The 14,084-nt window shown below is 45.7% G+C and overlaps 2 protein-coding genes across 6 annotated transcripts in view; one reads left to right on the forward strand and one right to left on the reverse strand.

Annotated features, from left to right (window-relative positions):
- The first annotated feature begins 1,173 nt into the window (after positions 1-1,173).
- Positions 1,174-5,738, forward strand: LOC121588286. 2 transcript variants are annotated; one of them, XM_041906044.1, is made up of 4 exons: positions 1,174-1,332; positions 2,601-3,029; positions 3,117-3,758; positions 3,883-5,738. In XM_041906044.1, exons 2-4 carry the CDS (start codon positions 2,715-2,717, stop codon positions 4,210-4,212), a joined length of 1,287 nt encoding a protein of 428 aa, XP_041761978.1. In that variant the 5' UTR covers positions 1,174-1,332; positions 2,601-2,714; the 3' UTR covers positions 4,213-5,738. The 2 variants fall into 2 exon arrangements, with proteins under 2 accessions (XP_041761978.1, XP_041761968.1); XM_041906034.1 differs by lacking the exon at positions 1,174-1,332 and adding an exon at positions 2,132-2,410.
- Positions 5,725-14,084, reverse strand: part of LOC121588261 (otoferlin-like) — a 31,321-nt gene continuing 22,961 nt past the window's right edge. For all 4 annotated transcript variants that reach the window (XM_041906021.1, XM_041906013.1, XM_041905997.1 and 1 more), the window contains 4 exons: positions 13,612-13,858; positions 13,296-13,546; positions 8,560-9,075; positions 5,725-8,484 (listed from right to left, as the gene is read on the reverse strand). In XM_041906021.1, the coding sequence (XP_041761955.1) occupies positions 8,304-8,484; positions 8,560-9,075; positions 13,296-13,546; positions 13,612-13,858 (1,195 nt within the window). In that variant the 3' untranslated portion in view covers positions 5,725-8,303. The remainder of the gene's footprint in view (positions 8,485-8,559; positions 9,076-13,295; positions 13,547-13,611; positions 13,859-14,084) is intronic.

Below are 14,084 nucleotides of genomic sequence, written 5' to 3' on the forward strand. Positions count from 1 at the left end.
AATTTCAACAATTACTATTTGAATGAATAAAAATACCACCAAAGCCTTAAACGACTCCTAAACGGGATCTACATGAGTTCAAATTCAAAGCCTTAACCTTTAAGTTGGCAACCGGATACCTGGGTATTTTTTTCAACTTCGAACTGCAATAACTTTTGATTCATTGCTTTTATTGACCTGAAATTTTCCGTAGCCTCCCAACTTTTAATTTCTGATTTTTTGGTGCATAAATTGTAATTTTAAACAGTCTGTAAGTATTTTATTTTGATTTTTTTTTAACTTTACCACGTAAGTTGGGAACCAGCATACCCGGGTATTCCATACATTTTGTATGGAGAATGACGTTTCTCTTCTTCCTCTTTTAGTATTGTGCTTATTTTCGAGTCAAATTCAAGCGATTCCAAATTTCAATGTGACCGTTATTTTTATAATAAAATGAAAAAAAAAACTTCATGAATAAATGCAATAGAAGAGAATATATGGTCGAAATTACTTGCTTACAGCATTAAAATATAGAAAGCATTGTTTACCTATGAAAATCGTTAATTTTTTGCGTCAAAACGTCTGGAATACCCGGGTATGCCGGTTGCCAACTTACGTGTGTAAATCTGGTTGCCAACTCTACGGTTAAAGAGATCCTAAAGGACTCCAAGGGTTAACGAAAGACCATGCATGAAAAAGATTGCGAATGGGTAAAAGCAACATTTATATCAAATCAGTGAACAGACTGTACAAACAAACGGAGCAAAGTAAGTTTTTATACAACGATGAAAGCAACATGGTCTCATAATTTCATAAAAGATTTTCGTGATGTTCTTTTCCGATTTATTTGATTTTCGGGATTCCGACAAATGAAGAAAATTGTAAAATTTCAGTTGACATCCAAATCATAGTTGGATCGGTCGATATTAGTAAATAAGATAATAGAAAACCGCAGATAATCAATAATAATGTCAAGAAAGCTGGCAAAACAAGTGCATATTGCAAATTTATTATAAAATATACCTTGAACAACAGCGCTATATAAGCACGGCCGTATTTTATACCCACATTGCTGGCATGCATGCATTGCTCAATGGGAATTTCGTTCCCCTCCCAATGTTGACGGTTGCTGTGACAGCGGCGAAACGCTTCACGGCAAACGCTTCCCGTTGACGCAATTGCCGCGCACAGCTTTCGCAGACACTTGTCAGCAGCCAACCGAACCGGAGTGAGTTTGAAAATTCCCGCCGCGCTCAATCGCCCAGTGAACAGTTTACTTCTGCCGTTGGAAAGTGTTTCTTTGTGTTAATAGTTTTGTGAAAAGTTTTTTTTGTGCTCGTGGAAATCAGGGTAAGTTCCAGTGCTTAGAGTAGGTGAATTTATTGATTTAGATGCAGAAACTACATCCGTAGAATGTGAAATCAAGGCTTTAGTAGGTGTGGTTTTTCTGTTGGAAGAATCGCCGATTCAGCAAATTTGAGTTGAAGAATGTACTTCCTTGCGTGCTACTGAGTAGATGGAAAGATGAACAAGTCGGGGAATTTCTTTCTCTTTTGCGCACAACTGTACTGTGTTTGAGATATTTAACCTTGATTTAGATTTTGTGTTGGGTGACACGCATGTGTTCGTTGCCTAAACTGCCACCGCTTGAAAACGGAGTGGTGTTACAGCCATAAAAGGAGGACAAATAATTACAATTATTTAAATTTTATCGCTCCAAGCGCTTAGCTTAGCTATGAGATTCAAAAAATTCCAGCACACGTGTGGTGCACAAACTCCAACGACTTAGGCCCTCCCGAAGCAGCAAACGCACACTTGCGCCGGGCACAAAGCATGGCAATTGTCGCGCGTTAGCGTACTCAATTCCCAATAACAGCTTCGCGTAAAAAAAAAAACATATTGAAACGAAATCGAATCGAATCCAGCATCTATCGCAAGTGGTGTGCGCGAAGGTATGACGCATGCCCTCACACATGACCGGCAGCAGGGGTTGGTTTGAATCTTGCCATTGTCTTTGTGTTCGATCGGCGCGAAACTATTTCGATATCAGCATTTTTCCTGGTATGCTTCACTGCCCAGCGGCACTGAAGGGTTAAGGCATGTTCCCACCCCAACGCTCCCTTATCAAGACGCAGATTTGAACGGCGTTGTCAGTATTTTATCGCACCTTGGCGGGGTGCGCGTATGCGTTCCTGCCCGGACACCTTGCTGTAGTTTGCTCGCGCGGAGTCTCCCTTGATTTGTTGCCAAACAGAGCTCCATCGCGAGCTCCAGTGCAGTTTTCGAAGTCAGCTTTTTCCGCTTGTTGCTCTGTAGCCTTTTTTTACCGGGCAGCATGGCAACCGGCACGACCGCTAACGGACGTCTCATGTTCACCCAGACTTCCTGCTATCTCTGCAGCGAGTGGCTGGATGATTCGGACGTCGAGGTAAGCATAGATCTTGTGCGCACCGCGATCTCGAGTGGCAGTCGGAAGTGACGGCTTCAACCGGAAGTCTACCTGCTGAGGGCCCTTGTGTGCGTCATGCTGGTAGTTGGGACCCACCGAGAAAGAGGGTTTAGTTCCCCACTCCCTTGGCGGTATTATCTTCATCCCACCATCCGTCCATCCCGCACAGATCCATTTACGCAAGTGCCGCCGACAGCAAACCGTGTGTCCGAACCGTTGCGGAGCCATCGTCGCCAAGAAAGATCTTCAGCTGCACAGCAACACTTGCCCGAAGAGCTACGGTATGGAGTCGTCGAACGAAACGTCGAACGAGTACGTCACCCCGCCGAACGAGGAGCAGGCCGGGGAGGAGTTATCGGTGGAGCAGGTCCTCCAGGCGTTGGAGAATGACATTAGCTCCATCCAGCTGCTGCAGACGGCGCAGAAGGAAAAGCACACTGACGTGCAGAGCGAGCTGGCCCATCTCAAGAATTACTACGACGTGTCGCATCGCTGGACCGGCAAGGTGTACGAATCCATCGTCGCGATGTACAAGATGTGCTACCAGGACAAGATGCAGCACTCGCTCGATATTTCCGGGTTGCGGGAACAGCTCAAGGTAGGCAGCACAAACAAAAAAAAAAACAGAATCCCAATATTTTTGGAAACAACATCCTGACTGATTTCCTTCCCCCTTTCATGGCAGGGTACGAATGAGTGGCGTACCGATATGATCAACCGGATTGATGCATTGGAGAAGACCCTATTCTTCCTCAAGCAGGACCGGGCAGCGATCGAGCAGGAGGCAGCCGTGTCCTGCCTGACGGAGCAGGCTGCTGCCCTGTCCATGGGGCCGGATGATGGGCAGCAGCCCTCGACATCGAAAGCCTGCCAGCCGCTGGCACTGAGCGAGCTGAACAGCGCACCGTACCACACGCTACCGGCAGGCTCGGGCGACTCCACGTCCTCCTCCTCCTCGATGGAACCGGTGGTGGAGGTGAAGGGTCCGATTAAGGAAATACTGGACGACATCCACAAGTACCAGGTGAAGCTGAACTACAACCAGAAGGACATCATGATCCGGCTGTTCGAGTGCGAGGAGCGGGTGGTCGAGCTGGAGAACACGCTGAAGAAGTGCCGCCGCGAAACGTACCACACCAAGCAGCGCACCGAGGAGCTGCAGACGAACATGCTGATGGCGAACAACCGGGGCACGCCGGCCAGCGAGAACGGCCACGTCATGTGGCGCATCGACAACTTCGCCAACCGTTTGCAGCAATCGAAGGAGCTGGAAACGATGATGAAGGGTCCGATCTTTACGAATCACCCCTACGGATACATGCTGCAGGTGGGTGCTGCTAGCTTCGCAATGGAGCTGCCTCGGTGTGACTAACGCTTCACATTACTCTCTCTCTCTCTCTCTCTCTCTCTCTCTCTCTCTCTCTCTCTCTCTCTCTCTCCCCATTTGCCAGCTGGAGGCCAGCCTGTACGGTATCGGGACGTGGCGCGGGCGCAATCTGATCGCCGGCCTGACCATCCTGCCCGGCCCGTACGACGAGCTGCTCGAGTGGCCGTGCCGGCTGTCCGCCACCATCTGTGTGCGCGACCAGGCAGCGAACCCGGCCGAGGCCGTACCGATCTACAAACCGATCGTGGCGAAGGTGAAGGGCCAGCGGGACAAGAACCAGCACTACGTGTACGTGCCGCACGACCAGCTGTACTCGCGGGGCTACGTCAAGAAGGATACGCTCTTCCTGGAGGTGTTCGTCGGGGAGGAGGGTAGCGGTTCCAGCGAGCTGTAGCGAGCAGCCGGTAACAACGCGATCGTGGTGGACGTGGTTTGGCCGCCGTAACTCTCCACAAGGCAGCTACGCCCAGCGCGATGACAGTGGTAATGACACCGGCGATGTCAGGGCCGGGTAGTAGCAGGCAACGAACTCTGCACGCCTACGGAACGCTCTCAAACGCTGGCCAGAGCAACCTTCGATTGTAGTATTTTTTTTTATATTTCACTTATATTCATTTCCATTCGCACTTGTATTACACCATTTCCCAAGCACAGGTCAACAATGTTTAAGCTGCTTTTGAACATTGTTCTACTGTAGGTAAACATTTGACGTCCAACTGAAGTACTGATGCCTATCGTAACTAAACAAGTGAAGCCCCTAAGAAGATCCTGTTTACTGTGTGGAGTTTAGACTTTTGCTTGTGTATTAATTTTCAAAAATCATTTGAATTCTTTTGCCTATAATTTATTCCAATTCCTTTTGAATTAGAAATTGACTATTCAAAAAGAAAAAAAATCAATTAACATGAAGCTCTTAACAATTTTATTTCCACCTAATAAACATCAAAGCAACGAACGCAAGTAATATAAACGTACGTTGCGTCAGAGAAGTATCAGTATTTCAGTTGGCCGTCAAATGTTTACTTATAGTTTTCTATTTGTTCATAATTTCCTTAACATTGTTGACTTGAGCTCAAAAAAAAAAACGGTGTATATTGTACCGTTTTCCAAGTCCAAGTAAACAATGGTAATATGCTTTCGCGCCTTGTTCTTTAACCACTATAACCTTCTACTGTATAAGTAAACATTTGACAACTGAACTGCTGATGCCTTTCTGAATATTGTTCAATCGTAACAAACCAATTGGAATTCGGAAGTGAATTCGTTTGCCTGTTGCAGTTAAGCCTTTTGGTCGTGCCTTCCTGTACAAAATCAATTAGAATTTGTTAGTCAATTGCAACAAAATGAACATCAAAGAAATGAACCCGTGTTTAGACGTTTAGTTGTGATTGAATATGATTCAGAATGGCATCAGCAGTTCAGTTGGACGTCAAATGTTTACCTAGAGTTGAACAATGTTCCAAAGCACCTTAACATTGTTTACCTGAGCTCGAAAACGGTGCATGCTCTCGCACAACGTCACACGCCCCGCCAGTATCAAAACGGGGCTGATGTTATCTTATCGATTTAGATTTTCATAGTGGATCTGCTTGCGGCCATGGTAGCCATGGTAGCTCGCGGCACTGAGGCAGCATATCTCCGGCGCGAAGAAAGAGCGAAACCCGTTTTACGCTCTCACTGGTTACTCGTCCGTGCAGCTTTTGGGCTGCCTCAGGTGCGCTTGAGCAGCGAAGTTCGTCGCGAAGAATGAGAGAAGATTGTGCTTTTAAATTTATTTATTTAAAACAAAATGCAGCAAATTGTCCCATTTGAAAAATTGAAAAATAATTATAAAAACGCAAACAAACAACAATGACACTGTAACGTTTCGGCAGAACAATAAAGCACCGACGAGCGCGCCAACCGCGGCAGAATCCGGAATGATTGTGTTCGTTTATTTTAAAGCTTTTTATTTGTGTCTTGATAAATGTAGGTAAGTGAAATCAACACATCTCAACACTTGGATATAACTCTATTATAAGTACGGTGAAGGGGGGAAGGGGGAGGGGGGGGAGGGTGAGAAAAATCCCGTGTGCATCATCGGCGCATGGTCGCATGGTTGTCGCCTCACACGCTAATGGGGGGAGTAATGGACAACAGGAGCCGAACGTCGACGGAGGCTGCGGGGATTGGAAAGGGGGGGGGGGTGGTATGTTTTATAGATAACGATAAAGAGTGTAACAGTAGTAAGGTCAGGCCACCGACGCCCGGTTTGGCAATGGGTTGACCCAGAAACGTGCTTCACAATCGATGCAGCTCCGTGATGCAATGTTTGCATACCTTTCGGGCGTTCGGTACGTCCGGTTTGCTCGAGCGCACACTACCCAATGGTTTTTATTAGTGATGAGTAAAGTTGACAAAAATCTGAAGTCGACTCTGATCCGACTCCGATAATTTCGAAGCCGACTCCGCAAGGTAGGTCCGCCCAGCATTATCCGGAGTCGTTCGGAATCGCTCGGAGTCGTCCGGAGTCTTCTGGAGTCGCCTGGAGTCGTTTGGAGTTGTTGGAAGTCGGAGTAGTATGGAGTTGCCCGGAGTCGTCTGGAGTCGTCCGGAGTCGTCAGGATTCGTTTGGAGTCGTTCGCAGTAGGAGACGCGTGGAGTCGCCCGAAGTCATCCGGAGTCATCCGGAGTCGCCCGAAGTCATCCGGAGTAGTTCGAAGTCGCCCGAGGTCGTCTGGAATAGTACGAAGTCGGAGTCGAACTTTGAATGACTCCAACGCCCGTGCGAACGACTCCAAACGAATCCTGACGACTCCGGTCGACTCCGGACGACTTCAGGCGATTCCATACTACTCCAACTTCGAAGGACTCGGAATGGGGTCGGAATTCGGCCAACAATATTCGGAGTCAGATCGGAGTCGTGGGTGCACTCCAGAGAGCACATCACTAGTCTACATTCTGGCGCCGAACCGCATTCGAGCGCCGGACGGTATGCAATTGTTGGGCTTTGTTTGCTTTTTTAACCGGTTCCATTTGAAAAAACATTAAACTAAAATTCCCTACCAAGGCAAAATGATTATTTGTGCAATCATTTTTGCAATAAAACACCAAACGCGACTTTCTGCAAAGCCGAGATGCAACCGTTTGCCAATGCTTAACTCTCCGCCCTGCTAAGCCCGCCTAAAGGTATGCAAAACAATGCTTCAAAACTGATTCGAAGCAAGTAAGTGCATACCGGCCAACACGGTGTGGCCGGTGGCCCGTCCCCTTTTGCCCTTTCCGTTTGGTTTGATTGGTTAAGATTTTGATTAGGTTAAATTGGATGTCTTTTCTCTTTGCACTATCTACTATACAAGTGTGTTTACGTGTGTGCTAGCGCGCGCCAGCAAGTTCGGAGGAAAAACGGATCGCTAAATAGCTGCGCTACCACTACCTCACTAAGTTTGTGTTTGTGTGTACGTGTGTGTCTCCTTGAAGAGCGAAAAAGGGGCAAGCGTCCCGACGCTTGTTTAGCTTTGTATACCTAAATATATGTATGTATATATATGTGTGTGTGTATATATATATATATATATGTATATGAAACAGTTTTAGATAGAGCCTCTGATAACGATTAGTATAGATTGTTCTGATAGTTTGTGGTGCAATGGCTTGTGCGCCCATGTGTATCCGTGTGCGTACGCCCGTTCCTTAGCGTACCGGTTTTCCTCTTCTTTGTTTTCGTGGTTTTGGTTTGTAAGCTCTAATTGTACGTTTAAACAGCAACGGATTGAAACAACAAATATTGCAGTGTGAGAAAAAACGGTTTGGTCCTTAGGTCCTGGTCGGAACATACCAATACACTTCTCCGGGAGGATCTACTAGTGCTTCATGGGAGTGTGGTGTGTGTTTGTGAGTGCGTGTGTCTGTGTGTGTGTATGTACACAAATTGGTTGTTCCTACAAACGCGTGGGAAGGGAGTTGGATCTTTTTAGGTGCTGATGATGACCCGTTGATGAATTTGATGGCCTTTCGTTGCATAAAACATCGTCAGTGTAATGGTCAGTGTATATATGAATATGTATAAATACTTTTGGGGATTCGGTTGTGTCTGTGTGTTTTTAAATCTGCTCGTGCTAGTGCCATCTACCAGCGGATTTGCCGGTCGCTTCATTTTTGTTTTAACTAAGTACGCTACGCTACGCTACTTTGGTGTCGCGTTGGACGATTTCCTAACCAGCAACGGCAGCCAAGGCCCAAGGTCAGGGCAGCACGTTGCACGGGCGGTCATCGTTGATTTTTGTGCGTTCAACTTCAGCGCCTTGCCGACTTTGTGCTTGTAAACTTTGTGGTAAGAATCGGTAAGATGGGAAAGCTGTATCGATAGATCAAAGCGCGTGATTGTATCTCGTTAAACGGTTCGGTTCGATTTTTGGTGGTTTGAGTTGCGTTCGGATTCGGTTGATTGTTAGTGTGTGTGTGTGTGTGTGTGGGTGTGACTCGAGCCTCTTCCTTTCGCTCTGCTTAAGCACCGAGCATCTTCTTGACCGTGTAGCCCGGCACGGCGTAGAAGAACAGCAGCAGCAGGATGGCGATCCCGATGATGATCAGCCCCTTGATGATCTTCCACTTGTAGTTGTGCCAGACGATGTACCGGACCGACTTGAGCGGGTTCAGGAACCACATGAACGAGGCGTCCGGTCGACTGGAAAGAGAAGAAGTGAAAAAAGTGTACTGCAATCCACTCGCCATCCATGTTCCCTCCCCCCGGCTTACTTACTTTGGCTTTTCGAGCGGGTCCGGCTCGTTGCGCCCGAACCCGGCCGGATTCTTTTCCGCCTCCTCCTTCGTCAGCAGATGGATCTCCGCCTCCACCTTGCCGGTCAGCTCCATCTCGTCGTTCTCCTTCTTGATGAAGAACGGCCACCAGCCGCGGACGCGCTTCTGCTTGAAGATGTTCACCGTCGGCACGTTGTCCGTGCGCAGCATGTCGAGCGTGCACAGCTTGGACGATTTGGCGCCGCGCGGAAACCGGTTCAGGTTGAGCGAGATGGCGCCAAGGAAGTCGTCCGCGGAGAAGTGGTCCGCGTCCCACACCTGCAGCTCGAGCCGGGCCGGTATCTTCACCTCCGTCTCGTCCCAGCTGAAGAGGGACTCCTTGCGCGACAGCACGATCCGCTCCTCGGCCGCCAGATACTCGAACGGGTAGATGAAGCGCCAGTTGAAGTTGCCCTCGCCGGTGAGCGACCGGTAGTGGATGTCGGTCGCCTGCATGTCCTGCGGTCCCTTCAGCCAGCTGCAATCGTGCGAAACAGTGTTAGTGCCACTTGTTTGCCCCCACTGTTGCTCGCTCGAACAATCTTCAGACAATGATGCAGGGCAGGCAATAATTTTGTAGAATGGAATTTAAGTTGCCCTCAGTAAAAGTTTCAAGAATTTCATATACAGGGTTTTCCAAGCCATTTTTTAATGTAAACGTTGATGTTATATGATTTTCTAAGCCTCTTTCGATTGTGCACATCATTTTTCACCGCATTCAAGATATTTTTCAACAGCTGTATAATGGTGTATTTGTTTAAATATGAAATTTCAATTTTTACACATGATTTTCTAACACATTACAAAGAACTGTCAAACTCAATCCAGCTTGAGAAGTGTTGAAAATCATGCTGAAGAAGTTAAAAATTGTGGTAATCGAAATGAAACATCATATTGATATGGATTAAAAACTTGTACGCGTTGAATAACAACGTTCACATTCGAAACTGACTTGGAAAACCCTGTAATCCACATCACTCTGATATTTCATATTGAAAATAATATTTTTTTATTTCTTCAGTATGATTTTCAACACTTCTCAGTCTCTTGGCATCTTTTTTCACCTGGCGTTTTCGAATCATCAAGATATGTACAACATTTTTAAAAATTACAGGGTTTTCTTGCAATTTTTTTAATGTTTACAACATTCAAAATTTCAGTTTTTACATAACATTTTCAACGCATACCTAAAAATTGTCCAACTCAATCCATCTTGAGACGTGTTGAAAATCATGTGAACGATCTAACATGCAGGGGTCTCAAATGTGCACATAATTATTCGCCCCATCCAATATGTTTTTCAACAGCTGTCAAATCATGGTGTATTTGTTATCCATATGAAATTTCAATTTTACACATGATTTTCTAACACATTACAAAGAACTGTCAAACTCAATCCAGTTTGAGAAGTGCTGAAAATCATGTTTGAGAATTGCTGAAAACCCTGTAATCCACATCACTCTGATATTTCATATTGAAAATAATATTTTTTTTATTTCTTCAGTATGATTTTCAACACTTCGACAGTCTCTTGGCATCGTTTTTTCACCTGGCGTTTTCGAATCATCAAGATATGTAAAACATTTTTAAAAATTACAGGGTTTTCTTGCAATTTTTTTAATGTTTACAACATTCAAAATTTCAGTTTTTACATAACATTTTCAACGCATAACTAAAAATTGTCCAACTCAATCCAGCTTGATACGTGTTGAAAATCATGTGGATGAACTGAAATACAGGGTTTTCAAATGTGCACATCATTATTCACCGCATTCAAGATGTTTTTCAACAGCTGTATAATTGTATATTTGCTTTAACATAAAATTTCAGTTACAACACATGATTTTCGACACATAACAAAGAACTGTCAAACACAATCCAGCTTCAGTCGTGTTGAAAATCATGCTAAAGAAATTTAAAAGTATTATGATCGGAATGAAATGTCAGATCTATATGGAATGACATTTTGTACGCGGTGAATGACAATGTTTACATTCCAAACTGACTTGAAAACCCCCTGTATGATAGTGATGCAAATACAACATTTGACAGCTGTTGAGAAACATCTCGCAAGCAATGAAAAATTTTATGGACACTGGAAATGGACACGAATGGTTGTGGAGACTGAAAAGAATGCATAACAATGCATGTAATATTAATTTCAAAAATATTGTTTAAATCTTGATGACATTAAGCTTCAAACTCCTGGTGGAAAAAAAACTATGGCAATATACCGTTAAAGTGTTGAAAATCATGCAGAAGAACTTGAAAATTATTATCATGAAGATGAAAATTCAGATTGCTGTGGATTAATATCTTGCATTCAGTGAATAACAACGTACACATTCGAAAATCACTTGGAAAACCCTGTAAAGTGTTGCACATTAGCATACAGACAAACATTTTTCGTCAGGTACAAGGCGCCTCCATCGAGGTTCATTAAAAAAAAATAAATAAAAAGATTCAATATTTGATTTTGAGTCCCTAAACAATCGGCGCTATATTGTCCAGAAAATTCAGCTCAACATTATCATTGCTCTTTGCAAGATAAACAACGATAGCATCCAGCACATTAAATATTAAATAGCCTTGAATATTACATTAAAAAAGCTCACCTAGTAGCGACTGATAAAATATGGAATAGAATTGACATTTTTTCCGGAAAATAGAGCCCAAAAACGCTGTACTTCCTGCATGGTCCCTCGCCACTTCAACGAGGACAAAATATGATTTGTTAGCTGTTGTTACCAGACTGGTCAAACTGGTTTTTATCCCACTGCGCCGACCTAAAATTCAATTGCGAACTTTCAAAGGCGATACATAGCGATGCAGCGTCGCAAAAGGGCAATCGAAGAAATGCCAAACAATTATGGCTGGTTTTACGGGCCAGTTCCTGGAAGGCGATGCTGCCGTTGTCTCAGACACTCGCAAAAATCTTTTTTTTTTTCGCATTTGATACTTTAAAAGAAACGCATTAAGTTACCAGCATGTTGTTGAATACTTTTTCCAATGGCCACTATCGTTGTTGGTAGCATGTGCATACAATAATTTCAGTTCTAATCCGTAACTTCTTCGTCTAGATCGGGCACAACACCGCAAGCCACTGCCGGTGCTGAGAATGGCAGTCCGAAAAAAACCATTACCATGAAAGGTTTTAACATCACAAGGTAAGGGAGGAATAAGAGACACCAGGAGATGGAGTGAGATAGCAAGAGAAAGGACAAATCTAGTCGAAACACCCAGCCCGTATCCTTCCTCCAAGTTTATTGAAATGAAAGGAGAGAAGAAACAAAAAAAAACATCAAAACGTTCCGAAGAATTCCTACATGCAGGCATCACAGACAGCGTCGGAAGATTCCACAGTTGAGATTGCTCAACATGAAGCACGAGCAGGGTTTTAGTCGTTTTTATTTTGCCAAGAAGCTTAGCAATCGATTTATGCACAGTTATGCCGGCATGCTACTATCAAAATGTAGTAAATAAAATTTAAAAAAAAAAACAGACACACATACACACAGGACTCACGGCTACAAAATCCCAAAATTGTAAGTTCCTGTTGGAATGTTTTCGGCCTTCCCTTTTCAGAAGACCGATCCAAACCGCAAGCTTTACACACTATTTTGACCGATATTTCTTCGAGAAAAAGGTCACCGACAGAAAAAAAAGGTTTCCACCACCATGCTCTATCCCTGCCGGGTACATTCCATTGTTTGGGATTTGAAAACATTCGCATCGGGTCCACTAGCGATGTCCCATCAAGGCTGCAAAAGCTTGAGCAGAAAATCTGCTTCCCGTGAAGCATGTCATGGTTGCACGGCTTGAGCATGCAGCAATGGTGGTACCAAGGGGCGAGAAAATGGGAAAGAAATATGGACCGTCGGTGGGGCAAAAATTTCAAAAACACAAAGCCACCGCACAACCCCCACCGCCTGAGTATCAACGCCGAAAGTGCGTTTGCATTTTGCGTAGGTCCGTGTCCTTGGATGGGTGAAAGGGATTTACAAAAAAAAACCGCTTCCATTTGCATGTCATTGAAGCCCCACATTCTAGAAATCCACATCCGGGTGGCTGCAGCCGGAAGACAACGCACAGTTCAAGCCAAAACACAACAGCCAGATACTCCATTCGGCCATAAGGGTGCGTTGTTGACAGCGGCACGGACAGCACACGCCTTGCAGTGCTGCACCGGCACAGCGAGGACATGATAGCGAAATACGATCTCATTAAATTGAACTGCTGCCTGGGGAACAATAGGAACGGTCATGTTACCCGCAGCTGTAGTAACATCAATTAATATTGAGGCTAGAAAACCGGCACTTCTGAGGCGTAGAAAACAAGCAGAGCAGGAGAGGAGAATTGGATTTTCGGAAGCTTCAAATAGAATTCCATTGGAGCGCGACGATAAGATGGGCTTGCGAGGAACGCTTGGGATATTTGGAAGCATTCGAAAGGGAAGGATGTTTGGTTCGAGCGAGCTCTGAACCCTTTCACCTCGCAGATGTTGGGCACACATCCTCAGGGACTAATAAGTTCTCACTTTCTGTGAGCCTTTTTTATCCCAATCGTAGGAAAACCTTAAAAAATGATTCTCCAGTGTGGATCTTACTTCCATCGAGGAGGCCCAGCATGTACCACCAGCTTGCCTAGATATCGTTTCCCCCAGAAAATAATCCCCTCGCGAAACCCGCTGTTACCTACCCTTTCACGTAGATGTCGGACATCTTTTCGCCGGTGAAGAAGGCATCGTCCTCCAGCACGACGTCATCGGTGTTCCAGATCACCACGCGCAGCTCGTACGACTTCGGCTTGCGGGGCGAGATGTCGACCGGTGGCCCCGGCAGCGGCATGTCCATCGGGAACATGTCGACCCACATCTCCAGCTTGCCCTGCTCGATGCCCGGCTTGTCGCTGTTGTACAGCGACCGCGCCTCGATGTGCTCCGGCACGATCTATCGAGGAAAGTGTAAGGTATGGCCGTTCGGTTCGGAATGTTTGCGGCGTGCTAGAACCTTACCTTACAGCCGACGCGCGGCATCTCCTCCCAGCGGTGCAGCACGGCCAGCGCCAGATGCTCGTCCCGGTACTTGATCGAGGTCGGGCTGGACCAGGTCTGGATCTCCTCGCTCGTGAACAGAAAGCAGCAGCGCCCGATCGTGACGCGGTCCTGCAGGTACTGCGGGGCCTCCAGCTTGTTGTCCTTGCACAGCTTCGACAGGATCTGGGTCGGCTTCATCGGATCGCGCCAGATGTTGTAGCCGGAGCTGCGGAGAAGGGATAGAGGAGATCGCTAGCATCCCAACAACTCCCAACGACAAATGCAAGTAGTGATTGGGAGAAAGAAAGTTGTGGTCCGAATCGATTCAGGCTAGGTCTGAATTTTTCTGGAATCAATTCGGGATGGTAGGTCCGGAATCAGGTTCCAGAATTGGAATTGACTTCGTAATCGGGTACGGTTTTGGAATCGGTTCCAGAATTGGATTCGGTGCC

Source organism: Anopheles merus, chromosome X (assembly GCF_017562075.2).
Source record: "Anopheles merus strain MAF chromosome X, AmerM5.1, whole genome shotgun sequence".
NCBI lineage: Eukaryota > Metazoa > Arthropoda > Insecta > Diptera > Culicidae > Anopheles > Anopheles merus.

Bases quoted from the DNA above. Each gene is read 5' to 3' on its own strand.
- LOC121588286 (XM_041906034.1), top strand. From the start codon at position 2,318: ATGGCAACCGGCACGACCGCTAACGGACGTCTCATGTTCACCCAGACT. The intron at 2,411-2,600 runs GTAAGCATAGAT...CATCCCGCACAG, and splicing joins TGGATGATTCGGACGTCGAG to ATCCATTTACGCAAGTGCCG. The intron at 3,759-3,882 runs GTGGGTGCTGCT...CCCATTTGCCAG, and splicing joins CCTACGGATACATGCTGCAG to CTGGAGGCCAGCCTGTACGG.